The sequence below is a fragment of the Schistocerca americana genome, chromosome X (assembly GCF_021461395.2).
Source record: "Schistocerca americana isolate TAMUIC-IGC-003095 chromosome X, iqSchAmer2.1, whole genome shotgun sequence".
Classification (NCBI taxonomy): domain Eukaryota; kingdom Metazoa; phylum Arthropoda; class Insecta; order Orthoptera; family Acrididae; genus Schistocerca; species Schistocerca americana.
This window is the reverse complement of record NC_060130.1, coordinates 704,397,382-704,425,125: the sequence shown is the minus strand read 5'-3', so window position 1 is coordinate 704,425,125 and position 27,744 is coordinate 704,397,382. Positions and strand designations below refer to the sequence as shown.

The following is a 27,744-nucleotide window of genomic DNA, read 5'->3' as shown; positions in this document are numbered from 1 at the left end:
GGTTTTCACATAATGGACTGGTAGTCAGGGACTCGTATAGTTAGCCAATCAACAGACTGTAATAATACTTATGAAGTGTATTTTTTTGGCAAACATACAATTTTTTAAATGGAACGATGCCTATTGACATTAAAAAATTAAAACTGGGGTAAATTAGCATGTCAGTGGTGGTTGTTACAGGATTCTGGTGCGAGTCGATTAAGAGATATCGTATGTTGAAAAGTTCCCACACCGACACTTGCCATTCAACCTGTGTAGTTGCTAGGTACGTCGTTATGTTGGCTTACACTGCGACTCGCTAATCAGTTAGTTCGTGGCAGCCCAAGCAGTAGGTCGTGTGTAGACGATGGCATTTACCATGCAGAAAAAGCCGACATGCTGATGGTTTATAGAGAATGTACGGAGAATGCAGGTCGTTCTTGTACGGTATATGCCGCAAGATGTCTACTGGGATGTCAACCATCTCGGCTGCGTGTTATCAACCTCTTCACCCAGTTACGTGAAAGTGGTAGTGTTAACACCTATACAACGTAACAGAAGGAGACAAGTGACGACAGAATGGGGGGGTGGGGAGGGGGGGGGGGATTGCAGTTGTTCCGCACGTTGACTCCCACCTAATCACACGAGGAAGTGGCACGAGTCAGGCAAGTGTCCTATGCGCTCTTTGTCGACATAGTTTCCATCCCTAGCAGATCTCTCTCCGTCAAGAGCTACATGGAAATGATTATGAGAATCGTATTAACATCTGTACAAAGGGCGTTCAAAAACTTTTACACAGTCGTCTCTAATTTTCTTATTTTTACAGGTGGGGAATGAATTTTTTTGTGAACATACTTGGAACATTTAGCTACACATTGAGCCTATTCAGTGTAGCCTCCATCAGCTGTGACGCATCTGGCCCAACGTTCTTTCCATGATGTAAATGCACTTTGGTAAAATTTTGGGGATTGACTTTTACACTACTGTTTGACACAGAAAATAAGGTCTTTCTCACTATCAAATGTTTTACCACGCAGGTGAGCCTTCAGACTACTAAAGAGGTAAAAATCATACGGAGCTGTAGGGAGGATGAGGAATAATTTTCCAACCCATTTTCCTGATTTTCTCATGCGTCATAAGGGCCGTATGGGGTTTGGCATTGTCATGGTGTAGTCTGAAGAGTTTACCCTGAAGCTGTGGTCTGTGACTCTTGATGGCACGTCGCAGCTTGCCCAATGACAAACAGTAACGGCCCCGGTTAATTGCGGAGCCAGGTTCCAAAAAGTCAATGAAAATGACACCACACTGATCCCAGAAGAAGGAGGCCATCACCTTTCGGCCTGCTGTTCGTGAAAGTCTTGGTTTCTTCTTCCGAGGGAAACCCAGATGACGCCACTCCATGGACTGGGTTTCGCTCTCAGGTTCGGGCAAAAACAACCATGTTTTATCCTAGGTGACGACGCCGTCAAAACACTGTTTCCACTCTTCAGTAAAGGTCTTCATGAGACCCTCGCACACATTCTTCCCCATCGTTTTCATTATCTTGTCAATAATCTAGGCAACCAACGTGCACAGATTTTTCTGTACCCTAGTGACTGTACCAGTGATACCACACTACCCAATGACAAACGACTCATTTCAGCAAGCTGTCTTGTCGTCACACATCTATCATTTTGGATGATTTGATCAATGGTCTCCTTATTCGTACCACTCACTGCCGTCGATGGTGTGCCACATCGTGGATTGTCCACCTCCGCAACCACCGCCTGGACACTGCTGCGATCCAGTGTGTCCTCCCCATAAACAGGGAACAACTGCCTGTGAATCGATGTGGCAGAGACATCGCCGGTCTTGAAGACGAATTCCATCAACGACTGTTGTCGCAACCTGACATCTACTTCACGGTCCATTATGGCTCACCTGTAAACAAAAGAAAATACTTTTATATGCCAACTTACAGCTAAATGTTCCAAGTATGTTTACAAAAAATTTCATTCTCCTCCTGCAACAAATAAAAAAATCAGAGACGACTGAGCAAAACCTTTTGTGAAATATCAGCGTCCATGGAGTGTAAACGTGTAGTGTGTGATAGTGATCAGCTCATAGGCCAGTTTTTCATAGACGGAAAACAGAGTGCGCACAAGTATCGTAGCCTCCCGACAGACCATCTTCCACAGATCCTCTGTAGACTAGGAGGAACCCGTGGTAACAACATGATGAATGTCCAAACCAATGGTGCACGAAGTGCTACAGCATGTTTCCACGAATTGTTTGCAAATCGTTGGATTGGACGGTGAGAACCTGTACCTTGGCCGGACCGTTCCCTGGATTTGACGCCTGTAGAGGTTTTACTGCAGGGAAAGCTGAAAGACGCTGTCTACTAGGACATATCAACTACACCAAATGATATGCAACGACGTATTACTGCAGCCTGCTCAGTCATCTCCGCTGAAATGCTAGCACGTGTGCAGCAGTCGTTCTGCATCAGACTGGATGTGTGCATTGCCGCTGCTGGTGGTTATCTTGAACACAAGATGATCAGTTATCTCGTTGCTGGTCAGAATCCACAATACTATTGTATGCATTCGTGTTGTTCTTTAGTGTGTGCTACCACAGGTATTGCACCGGTATCCGTGTGGGAACTTTTCAAAATACGCACGACTCGCGCTAGAATCCTGCAGCAAACATCACTGACATTCTAACTTACGCTACTTTACACTGTTAATGTCAGTTGGCACCGTTCCATTTAAAAAAGTGTATTTTTGCACAAAAAATACAATAAGTATTTTTACAATCTGTCGATTGGCTGGCAATACGATCCCGTGTCTACCAATGCATCCTGTGAAAACCGCACAGCAATAGCACTTTCCATTTCTGTAATATTTGCAATGCAAGTTGTAGGTGATTCACCCTGTGTATTATTACAACAATAACGGTGAGGTCAGGAAACAACCAAGATTCTCCCAAGAGCTACGAAGCGAGCTGAAGCAATGCCTGATACACAAAACCCAGCTGACATCCGACCCCACACCTAATATCTGCAACATTTTTTTGCGTTTTGAACAGTATAACAGCATTTTTTCTGCTAATTTTAAAACTAGCTCTCAACTTCTGAAAAATTGTACTTTTCGCGTAGCCCAGAATATGGCTTTTATTCACCTTCCATTGTATTACGTGCTTTTATTAACACATTCACATGAATTTCAAACTAAAATACAGAGTGGGTTATCATTTTCTCTTCGACACTAAACAGTTTGATCCCACATTAACATCTTCTTTTCTAACATACACTGACAGCACGAGGACGCGCTATAAACAAAAGATATAGAATGTTTACGTCGGAAAAGCAAGTATATAATGCAGTCAGGAGCAAAAACTGATTAAACACGTATGAGAGATTTTAGCCAAATATTACCAGTCTAACCTGACATAATCTACACTCCTGGAAATGGAAAAAAGAACACATTGACACCGGTGTGTCAGACCCACCATACTTGCTCCGGACACTGCGAGAGGGCTGTACAAGCAATGATCACGCGCACGGCACAGCGGACACACCAGGAACCGCGGTGTTGGCCGTCGAATGGCGCTAGCTGCGCAGCATTTGTGCACCGCCGCCGTCAGTGTCAGCCAGTTTGCCGTGGCATACGGAGCTCCATCGCAGTCTTTAACACTGGTAGCATGCCGCGACAGCGTGGACGTGAACCGTATGTGCAGTTGACGGACTTTGAGCGAGGGCATATAGTGGGCATGCGGGAGGCCGGGTGGACGTACCGCCGAATTGCTCAACACGTGGGGCTGAGGTCTCCACAGTACATCGATGTTGTCGCCAGTGGTCGGCGGAAGGTGCACGTGCCCGTAGACCTGGGACCGGACCGCAGCGACGCACGGATGCACGCCAAGACCGTAGGATCCTACGCAGTGCCGTAGGGGACCGCACCGCCACTTCCCAGCAAATTAGGGACACTGTTGCTCCTGGGGTATCGGCGAGGACCATTCGCAACCGTCTCCATGAAGCTGGGCTACGGTCCCGCACACCGTTAGGCCGTCTTCCGCTCACGCCCCAACATCGTGCAGCCCGCCTCCAGTGGTGTCGCGACAGGCGTGAATGGAGGGACGAATGGAGACGTGTCGTCTTCAGCGATGAGAGTCGCTTCTGCCTTGGTGCCAATGATGGTCGTATGCGTGTTTGGCGCCGTGCAGGTGAGCGCCACAATCAGGACTGCATACGACCGAGGCACACAGGGCCAACACCCGGCATCATGGTGTGGGGAGCGATCTCCTACACTGGCCGTACACCACTGGTGATCGTCGAGGGGACACTGAATAGTGCACGGTACATCCAAACCGTCATCAAACCCATCGTTCTACCATTCCTAGACCGGCTAGGGAACTTGCTGTTCCAACAGGACAATGCACGTCCGCATGTATCTCGTGCCACCCAACGTGCTCTAGAAGGTGTAAGTCAACTACCCTGGCCAGCAAGATCTCCGGATCTGTCCCCCATTGAGCATGTTTGGGACTGGATGAAGCGTCGTCTCACGCTGTCTGCACGTCCAGCACGAACGCTGGTCCAACTGAGGCGCCAGGTGGAAATGGCATGGCAAGCCGTTCCACAGGACTACATCCAGCATCTCTACGATCGTCTCCATGGGAGAATAGCAGCCTGCATTGCTGCGAAAGGTGGATATACACTGTACTAGTGTCGACATTGTGCATGCTCTGTTGCCTGTGTCTATGTGCCTGTGGTTCTGTCAGTGTGATCATGTGATGTATCTGACCCCAGGAATGTGTCAATAAAGTTTCCCCTTCCTGGGACAATTAATTCACGGTGTTCTTATTTCAATTTCCAGGAGTGTATAAATAATACATAAGTACATGCATCGTTTTTAACAGAACGACATTGTGTATAAGTGGTATTGTCAGATGAGCGCACTTATTTCCACCTTGTAGCTTCTGATTATCTGTAGGAATTACAATAAAATTAGTTGATATTCAAAATAACTTACATGAAGTACAACTTCACTATAATAGGTCTTATCATTAGTATATGAGACATATAGATTTTTGTAAGAAAAAGTAACACGCCTATTTGTGTCAGAATGCAGGGTTCTGTTTTTGTCATGTAAGGAAGAACCTTTTGGAAGTTTAATAGAAAATCATTATTGGCAAGGACCCTCTCTTCGTTGACACTGTTGTATGATAATGTGCTTTTATTTGTAAATGTTCTTTATGTCATCTATCATATTCATAATATCACCCTTATCTCCACAGTGAAAGACCTGCTGGTTATTTTTAAAGTATTTCACAGTGTATCTCACTTCGGCAATGTGATCGTAACCTGCTTAGTACCACAGTAAAATATCAGCGACAAATCATGTACATTTGTCTGGTTTTGAGTGGTGTATTTTCATGTAATTACCGTGTTCACAGAGGCAAAAAAACACACATATGCACATATACAGTTGGCGACAGTACCGCGAACACAAAGTAAAAAAGGGCAGTGCATTGGCAGAGCTGTCATTGTATTCAGGTGATTCATGTGAAAAGGTTTCCGAAGTGATTATGGCCGCGCGACGTGAGTTAACAGACATTGAACGCGGAATGGTAGTTGCATCTAAACGCATGGGAGATTTCATTTCGGAAATCGTTAGGAATTTCAGTATTCAGAGAGCCACACTGTCAAGAAATGGCCGAGAATTGTAAATTGCAGGCATTACCTTTCACCACCGACGAAGCAGTGGCCAACAGCCTTCACTTAACGACCGAGAGCAGCGGCGTTTGCGTACAGTTTTCAGTGGTTAGGACAGTTTGACGAAAATTGGCGTTAATGGGCTACGGCAGCAGACTACCGAAGCGATTGCCCTTGCTAACAGGACGACATCGTCTGCAGCGCCTCTCCTGAGCTCGTGACCATATCGCTTGGACTCTAGACGTCTCAAAAACAGTGACCTGGTCAGATGAATCCCGATTTCAGTTTGTAAGAGCTGATGGCAGGGTTCCAGTGAGTGACAGACCCCACGAAGCCATGGACCCAAGTTGTCAAAAAGACACTGTGGAAGTTGATGGTGGTTCCGTAATGGTACAGGCGGTGTTTACGTGGAATGGACTGGGTCCTCTGGTCCTGCTCAGCCGATCATTGACTGGAAATGGTTATGTTCGGCCATTTGGAGACCATTCGCACCCATTCATGGACTTCATGTTTCCAAACAACAATGCGCCATGTCAGAACATTCTGGACAGTTCGAGCGAATGACTTGGCGACCCAAACTGCCAGACCTGAAAATCTCATCGAACATTTATGGGACATAATCAAGAATTCAGTTCGTGTACAAAATCCTGCATCGACAACACTTTCTCAGTTATGGGCGGCTATAGAGGCAGCATGGCTCAATATTTCTGCAGGTGACTTCCAACTACTTGCTGAGTCCATGGTACGTCAAGGTACTGCACTACGCCAGACAAGAGGAGCCCGACAAGATATTAGGAGGTATCCCATGACTTTTGTCACCTTCGTGTGTTATAAAGTTCATTTCAGCCATATGATGTTCCAATCCATTTTTTAAAGTTAGTGTAGCTCTGAGTGCGCATAATACGGTAGAATAATGGCAGAATAGTTCCTAAGTTCTCCTGTACAATACTTCTCAGAACCATACTTGGTTGACGATTGTTATTGCAGTGAGAAGTTAGCTACCTGAATTTAGTGCTGGTATTTACAAATGTCGGTGCTGCCTTTTGTAGCGGCCTCTTCGCTACTGCTAGGAAAGCCGAGTTATCACTATTGTTACGGTAGGCCAAGTTCGAGAGTTCCTGAAACGGCTTCTGGAGCAGCACACCGCTAAGACAATTTCTCGTTGCCACTATTACGGAGCTATGCCCCAGGGTCAGGTAACAGGACAAGAAAACGAAGGGTCTACAACACTCCAATAAATTAGTAACAAAGTCACACAAATGAGTTAAAATGGTTTACTTATCTTTGTGACTAGTTGAGTGATTAATTCTGCAACACTGCATGTAATATAACACAAAAAAGAAGGACCTCTATGGCTAAGTGCAAATAATCGTCAGTAAGCTTCACAGTACATAGCAAATCCAACTGACAACAACTGTCTGCCCATCTCTAAGAGTCCACTATACGACGTTTCCTGTCTAAGTCAGCTGTGGACGATGATCTGTAAGCTAATGGGCGAGAGCTGCTCTTCTGTCTTCCGTGTAGGATTCTGTCCGGTGCCGTCCGGTCATTGCCGGTTTGTACTCGGCCGGCAATTGGCCGAGGCGAAATCGATATCATCATCCTCAGTGCTGCCTGTGGCGCTGGTGGAACTCGCAAGTGGCGAGTCTCTATGGCACTGACAGCAGCTCGCATCTTTGCCCCTGTGGTGCTTTTGTCCTGGCTGTGTCTTGTTCGGACGACATAGTACTACCTGTGAGTTTAACCACTGTCTCATGTTCAAATAGTGTTAATAAACTCAGAGGATCATTTGAAAACAGGACAATAAGTCAGTCAAGGAATCATTCACATTTACAGTTCTCATTTTACATGTGCCTCTTTAAGTCGATTGTATCTTAACGCTTTTGTTACACTGCAGTCAAGAGAAATACGCACTATAAATCACCGGGCGTTGCACAGGCTCAGAATTCTTTAGTGTGTCTCGTAAAATACTTAATCTACTTATGCGATTAACAGGAAAGTAAGCAGTTACCTCATCAGCTGCTCTCTGAGAATGTAATTTAAACTTAAACCTTAGGTAAAATCTGTTAAATACGATGAGTCCAGTTACAGTTGTCTTCTTTCCTGACAATATCGGACAAAAACTACAACTGACTCATTAATATCTTTTGGAGAATACAACGGGATTATTCTAGATTGTAATATAATACGGTTTTAGACAAGGCTCACACTGTTATTCGTTAAAATATGCCAATTATTATGCAACACCAAGTATATGGATAAGACCAGGATATTATGCAATTCGGCCAGAAACTTTTAAGAGAAAATGATATCGATGAATGAAGAGCACCACTGGGATATGCAAACGAAGTTGTAGAGAGACTTCGATTTTGAGAAACAATTGTTGGAGGTAAAGTGACTGGCTTTGAAAGTGGGGTTACAGGAGAACTTTCAGACTAAAATATCATGATTCTCGTCTCCACCCACGAAAGGGGATAAAACTAACGCTAACTGAAATATGACTTCTACACAAGTGTCTAACTAAACGACTACACGTGTTGAGGGATTTATTAATTACGATTGGTATTTCAACTGTTTCAGTCCCTCTCACACCCCTTCACTTGCTTAGCTATTCTGCATCTTGGAGTTGTTTGCATTTCACAAAATTAAATCATAAAAAAATGAATAGTGCAGGTTTGACAAAGAATGTTTGCACGTAGTAGCATGCAAACGTGTCCGTGCATCAGTAATAACTATTATTCAATGAAAAATATTTGGATGTATAACACTCGGTAGATCTTCGTTATTATAGTGAGAGCTGTGGAGGGTACCTGAATCGAATACAGGCAATAAATTTCCCAAGATTTCAGGGGTGTTATTCTCGTCCATTCATCACAGAAAATCTGGCGAATCACTTCTACGATTCTCAATAAATAATATCTTACTGATTATTATAAATTCCGCATTACGGAAAGAGAAGAAGCTTGTATCTCAACGTAAAAATCATTTAAATACTTATGCATAATTATAGAGCAAGCCCTTGTGGAGATGAACAGTCCTTTTAGCTCTTTTAGCTGTATTACAGGAACTTCTAGTTGAAGGGATGCTGATCAAAATCGAAACAAAAAAGGAGGGTTAACATTGATAACTACTTACACCTGTAAAACAATAGTACCTTTCTTAAAAAATAACGTTAGTACGACGCTTAAAGCAACATTTGCTCTTTCAGTTGCAACATTTAAGAAAGAAAATGGGCGTCAGTTTTCTTGTCTTTTCCTCAGATTTAGTATTTTTCATCAATGTAAAAATATATGTAAGATCCAGCATCATTTAGGATGTATAGTGGTAGTAAATCTGTATCGAACCTAAATCCCACAGCAACGTGTAGACAACATTCGTTCAGTCACAAAATGTACATGTAACATTTTTTCACACAGATGTGAGGAATAAAATTCTGCGAGACAAGGATCTGATGATAGAACATGCTGCATAGAACCTCTAGAGACAATTTTGTTAGTAAAACACTCTTCGCGTGAAAAAACAAACCGTGTCAACAAAAAAATGCACGAAGAACAAAAGCGCCGAGGATGAAAGAATGGACAAGTCTCTAAATGACTGAAGTTCCACGTCTAAACCACAGAAAATATATATCCAGTGAATTAAAAGACAGTACAAATTCGTCTAGTGTGTTTCTGAGGCGATACATTGTTTCACCAATAGTGAACCTCCTTCGTTTTCTGTTTAAAAAGACGTTGATTTCTGAATTCGTCTTAGCATTAGCTTTTGAAACATACAATATTTGATGAAAACTATCCGGACACCCGTATGTAATGAGGAAATTATCAATAGATATTAATGGAGGCCAACCCATCAACATAAAAGGCGATGGGGGTATCGTGTTGTTAGTAGTCAAGCAATAACACCAGAATGAGTTGGCCAGGAGAGGTTAGTAACTTCTGACGTGGAATGGTCATTGGACGTCACCTGAATAGCAGATCAGTTAGGTACATTTCTGAAGTTTCGACTGTTGGTGATGCGATTGTAGAGTAGAAACACGAAGAAACATCCATAACAAAACGAAGACCAGACAGACCTTAGTAGTCACGGACAGCCACCGTCGAGCATTGAAGAGGGTAGTTGAAAAAAAAAAGAAATAATATTCTTTCAAGCGAATGTTTTCGGAAGAAGAGAAATTTGTTAAGATCTTATACAAATTAAGGAATTATATTCTGAAACAACATGTCTACAGCATAACTTTTTATAGAGGTGAAATGTAGATGACAAATAGTATATAGAAGAAGAGAACAGAAGGTATTGAAATGTGGTGCTAGAGAAAAATGCTGATAGAAAGAATATCTACTGTAGCTTACTACATCGCAAAAGAGCTTTGTGGCAGAACTTAACTAAATGGAGGAATATATTGATGGAACACATTCTGAGCTACCAAGGGAAAGAGAAGGGTGGGATGTTAAAACTGTAGAGGGACTCCAGGCTTTAATTCTTTAATCAGGTTCAAATGGACATAGGTCGCAGTGGTTATGTAGAGATGTAGAACCTTACGCAGAATGCATCAGCGTGGAGATATGCTAGAGATCAGAAACGCCGGCCGCTAGTGGCCGAGCGGTTCTAGGCGCTTCAGTGTGGAACCGCGCGACCGCTACGGTCGCAGGTTCGAATCCTGTCTCGGGCATGGATGTGTGTGGTGTCCTTAGGTTAGTTACGTTTAAGTAGTTCTAAGTTCTAGGGGACTGATGACTTCATATGTTAAGTCCCATAGTGCTCAGAGCCATTTGAACCAGCCCAGATCAGAAACGGAGCAAGTATGAGGCCAATGTTGAGGGTTGCATACATAAGAAATCAAGGCGCCACTCTAATGGCAGTTTGTACTGACTTCTGCGTCCAGAGTATGTCGGGTTTGAGTACGGTCCCTTCCTGCTCGTCGACTCCTTATCTTTTACTGAAGCGTGCTGGAGTGTAAGTTTAGCTGTGACGTAATACGGAAGTTGAGTGCTTGACCTTGCTTTGTTGTGTGGCGCTGACAGGGTGAAACTGACCGACTCTCGGGATCAGATGTCCTCTGTGTTTTGTGAGACTATAGACCATGTAAAACGAAAATTAAGTGACGGAGAGTACGTAATTGAAAATGAGCTACAGAAGAGGGAGAGTGACGTCTGGAAAAAGAGCGACGTCACTGCAACTAAAAAGTGCATTATTTGTGATTCGGTGGCACTAACAAGCTGCAAAGATCTTGGACTTTTCAGTGTGGTTCATAACTGCGATTTCAAAAACGTAGCCTAAGTGCTCATACCTGTAGCAGCTGAAGTGCATTATGAAGCCGACGTGCAGGCTAGACTACCTCATCCGTCAACGATTAAGAATAAAGTTATTTCCATTGCAGATGCTGTTAAAAAGGTGCTGGTCCACAAGTTACTGCTCCTATTAGCGATAAATGAGTCCTTTCCAAACTGATACAACTATGGACGATGCCCGTAAAATAACCAACACTAATGTGACTGTATCCACTATTAGTGATGCGTGGCATATGGAGTATGGAGAACAGAGTATTGTTTACCTCTCCCCCCCCCCCCCCCCCAGAACTGAATTAAGTCAGCACAGCACTTTCCGCTGCAGATCAAGGATCTAACATTCACTAGACGCTCTTTCGCTTGTCATTGTCTTAGCATCTTGCTCAAACATATCTTTAAGGTGGACTTTTTAGCATCGCAGACAGAATTAACTTAAGTAGCAGACATAATTAAGGCGTGTAAAGCACTAGTAGCGTATTTTAAAAGTGTTGGTCTTCCAACCAGACTCTCAAAATCACTCAGGTAAGAGATCGAAGACCGATAGAACACTTTGTTAGACAGTATGGATTCAGCAGGTGATAATCTGATCAAAATTAAGGAGCTGCCCCCACAAAAAGAACTAAATAGACTTCAGAATATAGATGAGCAGACCATAAATTAGCTTATCATGTTTCTCAATCAAAGAAGCTAGCGATTTTCTAGAACCAGGCAAATATCCTACTCTCCATTTGGTACTTTTCTGTCGGTATACAATTCTGGATGAGCACTTGATGGGCACTTGATGAATTACATAGTCATGCCAAGACAATACTTAAGATGCAGAAGTTACATGGATGGAAAGAATGATAATATTAAACGGGACTTATATCACAAGATCGTAACATCTTTGTGTCCGCTGTATCGTGATTCTTTTGATGCCGAGCAGTGAAGACAGAGGTAGCGTTTTCAAAGAGGTTGGTCCTCGGTGTATGAATATTTCAGGTAACTGAGCAACTACCGTATGTACGCCTATTATTCTACGCTCTTGCAACATGATTGTGAGTCAATGTTGGTACAAAATGCGACCTACGCTCTTTCTAGTTACTCGTGGTTCACACGAAAGTATACCAGGCCCAACGAAATCGCCGCATCCGTTAAAGTTCCAGAGGTCTAAACCATGGGGATATACCCGCAAAAAATCGTTGTACCGCTCCGACGCCGCTTTCAAAAATGATGCAGAAGCAGAACCTGATAGTCTTGGAAGTTGAAACGAACATGAAAAGACAGTACCTTCTCTGGCACTTGTTGCTAAGTGCGTACTGTGTATTCCAGCTTCAAGTGCATCTATTGAGAGGAACTTCAGTGCTGCGGGTTTGGTAGTCGTCGAGCGTCGCAGTCGTTTGGCCTCTAATGTTGTGGATGTCATTTTATTAGTTCACGGTAACAGTGATCTGTTAAATACTTGTGACCTATATTAACTGATGCCGATACTATTTAGGTATTTACGTAATATTATGATATAACGGTATTAAGATTTAATGATTATTTCGAACGGGCTCCAAGGAACGCTTAGTTTGGCGGACCATCGTCTCTCGGGAACTTCTTGAAGTTCCGATAACCAACAACACAGCATTTTCGCATTACTCGTAAGCGTCTTCAAATGACACTGTACTGGTTTTTAACTCATATAACTAGTAACGGATATTTTAAAGCTTTGCGTAACGTGAAATGCTACGCATAACATTAATGAAACGAGACGGCTTATATGCAGGGTAGTCACGAACAGCCTGAAAGGCTTGTAAGGGTGTTGCAGGGTAGATTGTGCTGAGAAATAATTGTTCAGAAATAAATTCAATACGTGGCGCCAATCCATGTTAATTAGCATTGAAGCCAGTCAACCAGGACGTTGCGCGCTCAAATTCTAGCGGCCCGCCAGATACAATTAGTGTCAGTTGTTCTCATAGCGTAGATGATAGCGTACGAGACTGCTAAGCCTTTGTCTGGGATGAGATCTTTACTACCGTTCTATTTCCAATTACTGAATCGCTCTATTGTTCGGTTTTAAGAAACCAAACGAAGAACACATTCGGCGACGCCGTCTCTGGCGGACCGGTTGAATTTGCGCGCGGAAGGGTCTGATTGGCTAACTTCAATGCTAATTAACTCGGAAACGGGGCAACGTATCGAGTTTTTTTCTTAACAATTGTTTCTCAGCACAATCCACTTCGCAATACCCTCACAAAGCTTTTTAGTCAGTTTCTGACCACTCTGTATAAAAAAATGGCTCTGAGCACTATGGGACTCAACAGCTATGGTCATCAGTCCCCTAGAACTTAGAACCACTTAAACCTAACTAAACTAAGGACAGCACACACATCCATGCCCGAGGCAGGATTCGAACCTGCGACCGTAGCGGTCGCGCGGCTCCAGACTGGAGCGCTTAGAACCGCTTGGGCACTCCGGCAGGCCACACTGTATACTAACAGATCAAGTGCGTCAGATTTTGTATTCTTTTTGTCATGGTAAACTTGCATTTATGTGCTAATAGTGAGTTGTGTAGCGTATCATTCATTTCTGTAATTTTTTGAAGGCTGTTGTACATTTAATTGAATATTTAGCCACTATTCAGAGAAACCACCTAATCCTCATATCCTGTTCTCTTGTACTGTTGTGTCAAATTCGGTAACTTGTCGAATGTGTCTGTACGTCGAAGTAATTGTTAGAATTTCTCTGAGTAGGGAGCATATATAAAATAAATGTACAGCAGTCATCGAAAACGTTATATTGAAATTCTCACACTCTCGCTCACACACTCACACTCTCTCACTCTCTCTCTCTCTCTCTCTCTCTCTCTCTTACACACACACACACACACACACACACACACACACACACACACACACACACACACGCTTGCACGCTCACACACACAATATTCACTGCTCAACAGTCAGTATTAATAAATAACTATCGAAACACCCCAGCTTCGCACGGATGGCACGACGTATCGACGGCCAGACGATTTTTCTGACGTAGCAGTAATAAATTATATTTTTTACACTCCAATTGTGAAGCCATAGTCACAGTACATAGATTTTTTTCTTTGAAAAGGAAGGATTACATTACCGGCTTCAACGAACTAAATCGTCATTTTCAAATCGAAAAACATCAGTTAGAGAACATATATTAGTTGGAGATTATATATTCTTCAACTGATGCTTTTACATTTGAAAATGACGACGTAGTTCGTTGAAACAGGTAATGTAACTCTTTCTTTCTACACAAAAAAATTTTGTATACTGTGACTGTAGCTTCACTATTGTAGTGTCAAATAAACTTTGAAAGTAAATTATATACGTAGAAATCTTCTTCGTCAGTCAGTGTATCTGCTAGTGAAAACCGTATCGAAATCGCTACAGTAGTTCCTGAGATTAGCCTCCACATGCCGACAGAAAACTGCGGCGGAACACTTTAATTTGTTGTATGTGTAGACCGTTATGTTCGACTGTTGTGTGTGTAGCGGCAATGCCGCTAGTCCTCATTTCTTTTCCACGCTGGAGCAATACAGTTGCAGTCGACAACAGAATTGAGTGACGTGTTGTCAGTTACCTGGGCAGCGACGGCGACTGGGGAATGGAGTCTCCGAGTATACGGAGACGGCGAGGGCGGAGATAATGTCACTGGACCCGCTGGCGGTTTTAAAGCGAGCTTACGGGGTTCATTTCTGACCCCTAAGACCTGTGTAAAATCAGTCATAGGACTGAAGACCAAAACAACAATAAAATGTAAATACTGTTTTTATATATAGGTGAAAATGCATCAAACATCTGAAAAAGAAAGGAAGAAGAATCTTGAGAAAAATATTGTGTTTAATCAAGAACAAAGAATGCAAAAAGGTTTTGAGACCAAATAAGGAAATATACTGATTCTGTACTAAAATAACAGATGAGATGAGGGAAAGACGTGTTATACTCTACAAACATCTAGAGAGAATGAACAAAGTTAGATTAACAAAGAAAAGCCAATCATACTCCAAAAAAGGGAAACACAAAGAAAATGGTTGGTGAGGCAAGACAGAAACGGACTTAAAAGATGAGGACTGAACAGGTAACCCTACACAGTAGAGAAAAATTCGTACTAGAAGTCAAGAAATTCAGAGATACTCAGGAACAAAAAAGAAACAGAGAAACACAAGAGCCGAATTGTCATACGACCGAAAAAGAGTTCATTCTGAGAAAATCAGAGTTTTGGAGAAGTTTTATGGAAAAGAGAAATAAGTAGTTATCCTGATGCAGCCCTTAGTTGACCAGAAACGAAATAAAAAAAATGTTTCATTGACAGGACCATGGTACTAGCGTGGGAACTCGGACCGAAGTACAAAGTGATAACCATGTAGTAACGGAATGTGGTAAGTGCACAGGCGATTAAGACAAACCTCACGCCTTTTGGAGGCTGTATGGCGGTAACCTATGGTTTTACCGTTATCCCACATGTCAAAGGTTATGATCGCTGACGCACACAATGTGTTCCCGCATTTTCACACTCGGTAAATGTATGCGGGGATATAGCATATCGATCCACAAGTATGTCGATCTGTGCGTTCCCACATGGCTTAGTTCCCAGCAGAATGACACATAGTGGTACGCATGTGACAGCATGTGCTACCCAAATAGCTCCGAAACGCCGCGCATAAAAACGGGATTTTTCTGGGTTCATACCTCGGGTTCTGTTGGCTATAGAGAGTTAGGGTCAAGCGTTTTGGATAGCTGTTGGACTAGGATCCATTTTTGTACCCAAATGAAGGCTCGCCTTGCTGTAACTATCCTATGGGATAGGCTCAAAGTTTGAATATTACACACTTCCTCCAACTCACACAAATGGAGAAAATCCGTTGGTTCTTTTTAAATTATATGTCGCCTGTTGTGCGCCCTAAGGGGCTTATGGAGGCACCATTTAGTCCGGGGACGCTTCCTGTGAAAACCCGAAAAACTTGGGTTTTCGATACGAAAACCGAGCCGCGGATTCCAAGACGTCTATGCACAGCAAATGGCTGAAATTTTTAGAATATATTCCTACGATCCCAATATCAAACATCCTTGAAAAATTTCTTGATATCTTCATCCGTTCAAAGCAACTCAACTTGTACATGTAAAATACGCCCGTAATTTCCGGGGTGAGGCGAAAACATAGTTTACAAAGTAACGTCGCGCGGAGAAGTATGCTGTAAAGAGTCTCCGTTATCGTCAGAAGAGTTTTGAGAGCCCTGTGTTGTAGTACTGAAGCACGTGCAACATTTTTCTGAACGCACAATGCAGTCTGAGGTGTAAAGTTAATTCTGCGCTGTTTAAGTTTCATGTAAGTGAACTATCAAAATTGTTCAAATGGCTCTAATCACTATAGGACTTAACATCTGAGGCCATCAGTCCCCTAGACTTAGGCCGGCCGGAGTGGCCGTGCGGTTCTAGGCGCTACAGTCTGGAGCCGAGCGACCGCTACGGTCGCAGGTTCGAATCCTGCCTTGGGCATGGATGTGTGTGATGTCCTTAGGTTAGTTAGGTTTAATTAGTTCTAAGTTCTAGGCGACTGATTACCTCCGAAGTTAAGTCGCATAGTGCTCAGAGCCAACCCCTAGACTTAGAACTACTTAAACCTAAATAACCTAAGGACATCACACACAGCCATACCCGAGGCAAGATTCGAACCTGCGACCGTAGCAGCAGCGCGGTTCCGGACTGAATCGCCTAGATCCGCTCGGCCACAGCGGCCGGCAAACTATCAAAATTTCACTTTTCTATAAAGTTATTTTCATATGAGTGACATACTAAGCTGTACAGGGAAAAGAAGGGAACCAGGGGAAAAATAGTCCTATCCGAACACAAAAAAGGCTAATATGTTCCTGTTTTAAAAGGCTGCCTGAAAAGTGAGCTGCCTCATTCTACCTGCTCAGCACCTTTAGAAATTTTCGCAAAAATTTCGGCATGCGAACGTATTAGCGCTTTTTTGCGCTGAGAGAGGAGGCAGTGGCAGTGGGAAAAAGACGGAAAAGGAATAATTACTGGAAGATAGTAGACAGTGGATGTGGTATAGAAAGAGCGAAAGAGACAATGGCAGTGTGAGGAAAAGAGAGGAACAAAGTGGCTGTGGAACATAATTGACAGTGACAGAACAGTCCTAGGAGGAGAGTAAAGGATACAGTGCCAGCAGGAGAGGAATAAAGAGAAGGAGAAAGTCGAAGTGGGAATGGGTGAGAGCCAACGATTATGAGACACACAGTCTGTGACAATGACAATGAGGAAGAGAGAGATAGTGCAGTGAGAAGAGACAGCAGTAGTGACAAGGAATGAATGAGAATGTAGCAGTAAGAGAAAACAGGTGGGAGAGAGAGGCAGTGAGAGGCGGCAGTAGTAGTAGGACAGGATGATGGAAACTGCGGCTGTGAGACAGGAGACAGTGACAGTTAGCTAGACACGAAGGGATAATGACGATGAATTGGGCTGAATAAGTGAGTGAGAATGAGCAAGTGGGAGAGGATGACTATCAGCGACTTACCGCTATCGGCTAGTGGGTGTAAGCGAGTTATAGTTAGTGGAGCTCGTGAAAGTGAGATTTGATTTTCATGTTAAAAATAGCACGTATATGTTGGCATTCCAAAACTTTGTGAAAATTTTTGAAGGGACTGAAGAAGGTAAATGAGACAGTTAGCACCCCACTTTTCAGTCAGAGTCGTTTAAAACGGGAGCATATTAGCCTTTTTCGTGCTGTGATAGGAGCATTTTTCCAGTGGTCATCCTATGCTGTCGCTAACTGGTGGAAGGTGTCTTGGATATTCTAGAAGGTTTTTTCTGCGCTTACAAGTGACTGATAGCCCCCGCAGCGCCTTGGGATTCACGATAATGGAGATCTTCATACCTCCATTGTCGATAACGTCTCATCTGCTCCATTGCTTCCAGTACTGTTTGACAATCAGCGCCAAAACGAGTAAATTCGTGAAGAAAACGAATCCTGAAAATACAGTCAGAGAAAGCGATTGCGCAACTGGGTTATCCTGCTGATTTGACCCGTCTCTGTAGCCCAGAACGTTAAAGTGCGTCTTGTCAAGTACTGTCTACGTTCTCAGTGACTGTTTCGTGGCAAACCATCATATTTATTTTCTTGGTCGGCATTTTAAAACTAAGCCCAGAAAGGATAAGTTGTAGATAAACTGCTCTCTTATGGCCAATGAGCTCCAATGACTGATGTGGTAATCAATGGCTGTTTATGCGTATACCTTTGGGGTATTTATATTTCCAGTAGCATACTGGTTCCCACATAGATAACGCAATTTCATTGATTAAATCTTTCCTCGGAAGCGCTCATTTCTGTAGATAGTATCCGCATTCTTAGCAGTTAATTTATTTCTGTTCTTCATTACCTGACACAATAGAGTAGAAATAAATTAACGGAACGGAAAAACCTCGAAAACGATCAAATATGAAATATTATTATTTGAATTATTAGGCAGTTATTAACACAATTAACAGGCGCTATCTGAAGCCGATGGACACGTTTCCCAGCTGCAGCAGTTTTATCCCATGTGCTTTTACACACACTCCATTTACTTTCACCGCGTTGAGAAATTTCCATAAAACCAAATATAAATTTTATTTCTCTAACCATACGCGCGTAGGCGACTTCCGAATCTACCCTTTCACAAGTTTTACAGTTGCTTGAGAGCAGAACTGAAAACAAGACTTCGCGCGCAGTAGCGATTTTTAAGAACAGAAGATGACAGCAAAGTCTCTCGATATCGGTTGCCAAATAAAGAAATATTTTATGCGATCTAGGATATTGGATGTTTCTTAGTGGTTAAAAGTCTCTGTTCATCGAAAGCTGCGGTAGATTCAAGGTAAACTAGCATTCTTTTCCAGCACACGCGTCGTTCGTACTGAAAGCGTCAACTGACACCTAATACCGTATTTCAGAACTTCGGATCTTTTATCGAATTTCTGAGTTACATGAACGACATTTTTAAATAACGTTATATATCACAGGCAATGAACGTTTTATGGTACCAGTCACTTCTTAATTGTAATATTAACATTCTAACCAGATTTACTGAACACAGTACTGAGTACATCCACAGCAGGGATACAAAATTTTCTATATCCAGACACACATTAAGTACAGGCTATCCATTCTCAGACACAAAACAAAATCTTAATATCCTCCATCGCTTAAATAAAGGTCACGGGATGGATTCGTTAGGAGAAATAAAGGTATCGTGGCACGTCAAAAGAAAGAGGACTCTGTGATTAAGGCCAGCCAAACTGTACTTTGTAAATGCATCTCTTGCACATTGTAACTATACAGAGTGTTGGCAAATTCCCGTTACAAAATTCTTGGACTTGTAGAGGGGAATGGGAACATAATATTTTGAATAGGAACCCATGTCCGAAAACGTACTGTTTTCGTTCTACGTTAGTTTCATTTCAGATGTGTAACTCGCCCACGTCTGCTGAGGGAAAGAGAAAAGTCTCTGAGTTCCTTGTCCTGGTATGCTATAGAATAGACGAGTACTACGTCAGACGCTCACCAGCTGTCACTCAACGTTTGCCTTGCTACGAGACTCCTGTAGAGACGGGAAGATCTGCTGGCACGAGTTCTGTCCGCTGCGCTAGGAATTAAAGGGACACCAGGTGGAATGGAGAGTGTGCACCAGAAAATGCTTCGGAGGTAAAATGTCTGTAACAATTGTGGTGATCGCCACATCGATCCGCTGTTGTAATGCATCAGTACTGTTCTATACGCACAGTATGCTGGGGTCTTTTTTGTTTTGGAATGATGTAAGCACGTGATGTTTAAGTGTTAATACAAACAAATGCTCTGAAGTGATAAATGGATGCTTCGTTATGTTTCCTCTCGAATTGTTACCTAATAATTGTACTGCCTAACGCCTAACTCATTTCCTTAAGCAGAAGTGGATGAGTTAAACATCCGAAATGAAACCGTCGTAGAACGGAAACGATGCGTTTGCGGACATGGGTTGCTATTCAAAATATATTATGTATTCACTTCCCTATAAAAGTCCCAGAAGTTTGTAACTGGAATTTCCGAACATCCTGTAGAAATAAAAATTTATATATCACTCTTTCTTAAATGGTTTGATATCGGTGAAATTCATATTCATAAATCTAATCTCCATATGTACCATGTAGCATCCTTGAAATATCAAAGTATCGTTTCAGTAATATTATCGTTTATCTCCTTCACCTTCATATATGTATCTTCACAGGGTCGGCGTGTTAATATGATTCTGTCAATGTTAGTGGTGTAGCGTAGCCAGATGCCCTTCTTTTCGCTATCCCTTTCTCCCAGGACGAAATCTGTGTACCCCACCCGCCTGTGCCTAGTGTTATTCTTGTTGTGGTCTTCAGTCCAGAGACTGGTTCGATGCAGTTTTCAATGCTACTCTATCCTGTGCAAGCTTCTTCATCTCCAACCGACATTCAACCTGAATCTGCTTAGTGTATTCATCTCTTGGTCTCCCTCTACGATTTTTACTCTCCATGCTCCCCTCTAATACTGAATTGGTGATCCCTTGATGCCTCAGAACATGTCCAACCAACCGATCCCTTCTTCTAGTCAAGTTGTGCAACAAATTCCTCTTCTCCCCAGTTCTATTCAATACCTCCTCATTAGTTACGTGATCTACCCATCTAATCTTCAGCATTCTTCTGTAACACCACACTTCGAAAGCTTCTATTCTCTTCTTGTATAAACTGTTTATCGTCCATGTTTCACTTCCGTACATGGCTACACTCCATACAAATACTTTCAGAAAAGACTTCCTAACACTTAAATATATACTCGATGTTAACAACCTTATCTTGTCCGAAATGCTCTCCTTGCCATAGCCAGTCTACATTTTATATCCTCTCTACTTCGACCATCTTCAGTTATTTTGCTCCCTAAATATCAAAACTCATCTACTACTTCAAGTGTCGTATTTCCTAACCTAATTCCCTCAGCATCACCTGATTTAATTCGACTTCATTCCATTACCCTCGTTTTGCTTTTGTTGATGTCCATCTTACATCCTCCTTTCAAGACTCTGTCCATTCTATTCAACTGCTCTTCCAGGTCTTTTGCTGTCTCTGACAGAATTACAATGCCATCGCCGAACCTCAAAGTTTTTATTTCTTGTCCATGGATTTTAATTCCTACTCCGAATTTTTCTTTTGTTTCCTTTACTGCTTGCTCAATATATAGATTGAAAAACTTCGGGGATAGGCTAGAACCCTGTCTCACTCCCTTCACAACCACTGCTTCCCTTTCACGCCCCTCGACTCTTATAACTGCCATCTGGTTTCTGTACAAATGGTAAATAGCCTTTCGCTCCCTGTATTTTACCCCTGACACATTCAGAATTTGAAAGAGAGTCAATATTGTCAAAAGCTTTCTCTAAACCTACAAATGTCAGAAACGTAGGTTTCCATTTCCTTAATCTGTATTCTAATATAAGTTGCTGGGTCAGTGTTGCCTCACGTGTTTGAACATTTCTACGGAATCCAAACTAATCGTCCCCGTGGTCGGCTTCTACCAGTGTTTCCATTCGTCTGTAATGAATTCGTGTTAGTATTTTGCAGCCGTGACTTATTAAACTGATTGTTCGGTAATTTTCACACCTGTCAGCACCTGCTTTCTTTGGGATTGGAATTATTATATCCTTCTTGAAGTCTGAGGATATTTCGCCTGTCTCATATATCTTGCTCATCAGATGGTAGAGTTTTGTCAGGGCTGGCTCTCCCAAAGCTATCAGTAGTTCTAATGGAATGTTTTCTACTCCTGGGGCCTTTATCCGATTTAGGTCTTTCAGTGCTCTGTCAAACTCTTCACGCAGTATCTTATATTCCATTCCATCTTCATCTACGTCCTCTTCCATCTCCATAATATTGACCTCAAGTACATCTCCCTTGTATAGACCCTCTGTACACTCCTTCCACCTTTCTGCTTTCCCTTCTTTGCTTGGTACTGATTTCCCATCTGAGCTCTTAATATTCATACAAGTGGTTCTCTTTTCTCCAAAGGTCTCTTTAATTTTCCTGTAGGCAGTATCTATCTTACCGCTCGTGATATACTCCTCTACATCCTTATATTTATCCTCAAGCCAACCCTGCTTAGCCATTTCGAGACGTTTGTATTTCTTTTTGCCTGCTTCATTTACTTCATTTTTAAATTTTCTCCTTCTATCAATTAAATTCAATATCTCTTGTGTTACCCGAGGATTTCTACTGGGCCTCGTATTTTTACCTACTTGAACTTCTGCTGCCTTCACTATTTCATCTCTCAGAGATACCCATTCATCTTCTAATGTATTTCTTTCCCCCGTTCTTGTCAATCGTTCCCTAATGCTCTCCCTGAAGCTCTCTGCAAGCTCTGGTTCTTTCAGTTTATCCAGGTTTTATCTCCTTAAATTCCCTCTTTTTTGCAGTTTCTTCGGTTTTAATCTACGGTTCATAACCAATAGAGTGTGGTCAGAGCCCACATCTGCCAGTGGAAATGTCTTACAATTTAGAAACTGGTCCCTAAATCTATGCAAAATTCTACAAGGCGGCTTCCTCTTTCATTCTTTACTCCCATTCCATATTCACCCACAACTTTTCCTTCTCTTCCGTTTCCTACTACCGAATTCCAGTCCCCCATATCTGGATAATTTCTTTTATCTCATCATACATTGCTTCAATCTCTTTGTCATCTGTGGAGCGCCGGCCAGTGTGGCCGTGCGGCTCTAGGCGCTTCAGTCTGGAACCGCGTGACCGCTACGATCGCAGGTTCGAATCCTGCCTCGAGCATGGATGTGTGTGATGTCCTTAGGATAGTTAGGTTTAAGTAGTTCTTAGTTCTAGGGGACTGATGACCACAGATGTTAAGTCCCATAGTGCTCAGAGCCATTTGAACCATTTTGAACCATCTGCGGAGCTAGTTGGCATATATACTTGTACTATTGTGGTAGGCGTGGGCTTCGCATCTGTCTTGGCCACAATAATGCGTTCACTATGCTGTTCGTAGTGTACACGCGCCCCTATTTTTTTATTCATTATTAAACGTACTCATGCATTACCCCTATTTTATTTTGTATTTATAACACTGTATTGACCTGACCAGAAGTCTTGATCCTCCTGCCACCGAACTTCACTAATTCCCACTATATCTCATTTTAATATATCCATTTCTCTTTTTAAATTTTCTAACCTACCTGCCCTATTAAGGTATCTGACATTCCGTGCTCCGATCCGCAGACCGCCAGTTTTGTTTCTCCTGATAACGACGTCCTCCTGAATAGTCCCCGCTCGGAGATCCGAACGGGGGACTAGTTAACCTCCAGAATATTTTACCCAAGAGGACGTCATCATCATTTAAGTATACAGTAAGGTGCACGCCCTCGGGAAAAATTATGTCAGTAGTTTCCCCTTGCTTTCAGCCGTTCGCAGTGCCAGTCCAGCAAGGCCGTTTTGGTTAATGTTACAAGGCCAGATCAGCCAATCGTCCAGACTGTTGCCCTTGCAAGTATTGAAAAGGCTGCTGCTCCTCTTCAGGAACCACACCTTTGTCTGGTCTCTCAGCAGATACCCCTCCATCGTGGTTGCACCGACGGTACGACTATCTGTATCGCTGAGGTACGCAAGCCTCCCCACCAAGGGCAAGGTCCATGGTTCATTGGCGGGGGCGTCTGGTTTTATTCCATGTAAAAGTGTGAGAAGGTTCTCGAAATGTTGGCGAATCGTGTAACTGAGACGGTGAGACGGGACACGGGTAGCAGACCGGCATTCACCGAGTCGGACGTGGGAAACCGTCTAAAAACCGTTTCAGCCTGGCCGGCATACTGGCCCATGCCTTTAATCCGCTGGGAAAAATCGATCTGGTGTCGGCGCCCCTCCTCGAATCCCGGAAGCGACGTGCTAGCGCGAGCGCGCGGCTGCTCGGACGGGTTTCCCGTGATATTAACTTTTTCTGGGTATTATCTATAAAAATGAGTTCCTGCTCTGATTACATTTGTAGTGTGTTGTAAGTAAAAGATGTCAAAGTCGTAACTACAGACTCAACAAGTTTTGTATAAATGAGTTGTCCTTATTTCTCTCTGCGGTGAAACAAAAACGAAACGAAGTATTACAAACACGGGTACAAATCATCAACGAGGTAAAAAACAAAAAACATTAAGAATCTGAAGCCGAAAAAAAATGAATTAGTTTGTTTCCTTTGATAAAGGTCAACGTTAACAGTGTGTTCAAGCAACAGTCGCAGATAAAACTCTTATCTTGAGCTAGAATCTTTGTGATTATTCACAACTCCGTAGTGTGACGGGTCAACAGTGTATACAGTGCGTAGCTGACGGTTTGAGAGCTCATGGGCGGAATTGTGAACAGGAGTGAAGCTGATGAGCAGACAGTGGAAAGCGATGTAATTGTGTCCTTCTCGGTATACGTAAATGCTTCTCCGTCGTAGCATAGCCAATGGAATTCTGTATTGTTCCACGTGAGCTTATAGCATGTACAGTAGCTACAGTTACATTGGCGGCTCGATACGTATATTCGGCACGTTCGCAATGGATATTGCAGTTAGTTACCTGATCCACTGCTCAAGTCCACAACAACAGTTATGATGTGGAACGTGTCATTATTTTTACAACAGCTACAAACGTGATTAAAATTTATTCGTTACTGCAAGCTGTCCATTTACAGATAAGCTATTAATGAAAAGCTATAACACTATCAAACCATGTTCTCTCTCTCTCTCCCTCTCTCTCTCTTTCTCTCTCTCTCTCTCTCTCTCTCTCTCTCTCTAACACACACACACACACACACACACACACACACACACACACGCTCAATAGATATTTTCTGTAAAATAGCAATATTTTTAATAACAACAAGTATAATTGGTTTTAGAAAGAGCTTGCCTGTTAAACGTTTTATTTAATTTGACAGGTTATTATAAAGTTTCGTAACTGCGTAAGCCATTCCTTTCTAAGCCGAATGTAACTTTAATTATAAATTGCATTGTGAGTTATTTTTCTTTGTGCTGTTCAATTTGCGAACGTCGCTACCACGGTTCACCTGCAGAGGACTGTTCATAATAAACGTTATTTGAGAATAACAGTGTTTCGTATGTAGTTTTGGTATTCATACCTACAGGCGCCCTTGTGCCCGTGGAATGGAAAACTGAATATCAAGGCGATTGTTGACAACATGAGGAGGCAACAAGCAATGGGAAAAAGCTGAATTAAAAGCTGTGGATGTGTGTCTGCAGGACATGCAGCCTTCTAAAATATTTTCGTGAGCATAGTCCTATTCTCAAGAGTTCTGTAAGCAATCACATGATTGTACAACATTTGTCGACGCCGTTGTTAAATGAATATACGTAACTGGGTGGATAATTTACTGTGAACATCGAATTGACTGAATTATAATTCCGAAGACTGACTCGAAACAAACACCAACCACACATGGAGACAGAGGAACTGATGAATGTGTGAAAGAAGAAGGAAGCCAGTTCACGGAATATATGTCATTTCGCAATCACAAGGTATGAAGGAGATAATACGTGGAAAATTCGCAGGAATATATCTGTTGGACTACATCGTAAGTGAACAAAAATTCAAGGACAAAATACTGAACTACATACACACCCATCGTTATCTCGCCTCATAATATAGTAGTAATTCACAGTACACTGAAACTAAACAATATTAAGAAAAAGAAGTTTACCATAAAAGGAAAGTAGCAGACTACTAAGGGAGAAATTAGAAGCCAAGAATGAAATCCAGAAGCATCCCAGTCGGCCGAAGTGGCCGTGCGGTTAAAGGCGCTACAGTCTGGAACCGCAAGACCGCTACGGTCGCAGGTTCGAATCCTGCCTCGGGCATGGATGTTTGTGATGTCCTTAGGTTAGTTAGGTTTAACTAGTTCTAAGTTCTAGGGGACTAATGACCTCAGCAGTTGAGTCCCATAGTGCTCAGAGCCATTAGCCAGAAGCATCCCAAACTCACAAAATCAGAGTGGATGAGAGAGAGAGAGAGATAAGTAAAGAAACTTAAAAAGCGATAACTGTGAAAAAGAATCGGCTCGCCGTGTTGGAATTAAAACTGTAATTCATGTCGTAACAAGCAATTGTTGTCTAAACCTGACAGTAATTATTAGATTATATTTTCTGACATCGTCATGTTACAAGTGTCATTTTCGACTGTCGGTGCTTCTCACTTTTCGTCTTTCATTTCTCCCTACTAAGTTAGGTACTCTCCGGAGTTTATTGCTTCACAGGCACATCCTACCATACACTCGGCGGCACCTTGCTTTTAGCTTTTAATTAGGTAGACCTTAGAAATTAGACATTTTCTCTCCTGTTTAGATGACCGATAGGCTTTTTGTCTCTAATTTAGCTGCCAGATTTCTATGCTAGATGTAGCAATACTTTCAGTCATAAAATAACAGAGTTAAACGTGCTTTTGGTACGTGATGATAGTTAACACCCCGCACGTTTCGATTTTTGATGGTTAAATACCTAGCTCTATTATTTTCTTATATTGCTAAACTTACTATTTTTAAATGAGAGTCCTCATTCTTAGTATTCTTCCTTCATTTTTGTAGCACATAACTAACATCATTTTTATCTATGGCTATAATAAAGTGAACATTGACGATGAGACCGTTACTACGAAGCTATAATTTTACCACCACACGAGACCTTTCCTCCAGCTGTTGAGAGTTTGTTACAAATAGGTAAATATTGTATGAACACCATAGAAAATCCTTACTGAAAATTTATAGAAGCTTGTCATAGCTCGGAGACTAAGACTACAGCTTTAACACAGTAGTACAGCCTGTATGACATTGCTGCACTGCTGTACCTCACGTGTTTCACATTTCCGCAACTAATATCCTTATCCAAAATTTATGTTTTAAAACGGTATCACAGGCCATCTGAACCTCCGGTAAGGCCAAGTGAGTCTTTCTGCCTTTAGGGGATTGTTTTTTCCATGAGATTTCGTAGAAGTACAATGTACGGAAAAATATTAACGGATCCTGTTATTGTAATTATCAGCTGTAAATGAAAATAAGACATGCGTGTAAAGTACGGTATCAGCATGAGCCTGCTAAGCCTGGCCATGTTCTCCTCGCTGACTCTTTTGCCGTTGGTGCAGGCACGGCAGACTTCCTGGGCGTTAACCACTACACGACGCGCCTCTGCACGCCGGGCCCTGGCGGTGTCAACATACCTGACTCCGGGGTCAGCTTGCACATCGACCCAGCCTGGCCTATCGCTGCCTCAGCTTACTTAAAGGTAAGAGAACATCACTGTTTCGTGTGCATTGCACCTGTACTTCTTTTTATATCGCTACCTCTCTAACATTGTTCCAGGTTGTGCCCTGGGGATTTCGCAAAATCTTGCGATGGATAAAAGATGAATATGGGAATCCACCTGTGATCGTGACAGAAAACGGCTTCTCCGACAGAGGAACATTGAATGATATCGACAGAATAAATTATTATAGAGTAAGTAGCATATCTACAACCTTGAATCTTTGCGTGTTTGAGTACCTGGGTGCGATATCAAATGTTCGTGGACCTTTCCGTCTTAGGGAGAGGAACTTTGTTTAACGCCAGTCATTTAGTATTCGTGCCTGTAAAGCCATCTGAGGAAAGACATTAGCGATGTAGTAAGACAACATGACCATATTATCTAAATCTAGAAACGCTGTAGACGTTCAGACCTACACGAACTTCCAGTGCTCAGCACTAAAAATATGTTTAAATTTTTCCGGTACGAATAACT

General features: G+C 42.4%; 1 protein-coding gene across 1 annotated transcript in view; it reads left to right on the top strand.

Moving 5' to 3' along the window:
• LOC124556836 (myrosinase 1-like) overlaps positions 1-27,744 on the top strand; it is a 260,034-nt gene that overhangs the window by 149,301 nt on the left and 82,989 nt on the right. The window contains exons 8-9 of the mRNA XM_047130853.1: positions 27,113-27,252; positions 27,330-27,464. Coding sequence (XP_046986809.1) covers positions 27,113-27,252; positions 27,330-27,464 — 275 coding nt within the window. The remainder of the gene's footprint in view (positions 1-27,112; positions 27,253-27,329; positions 27,465-27,744) is intronic.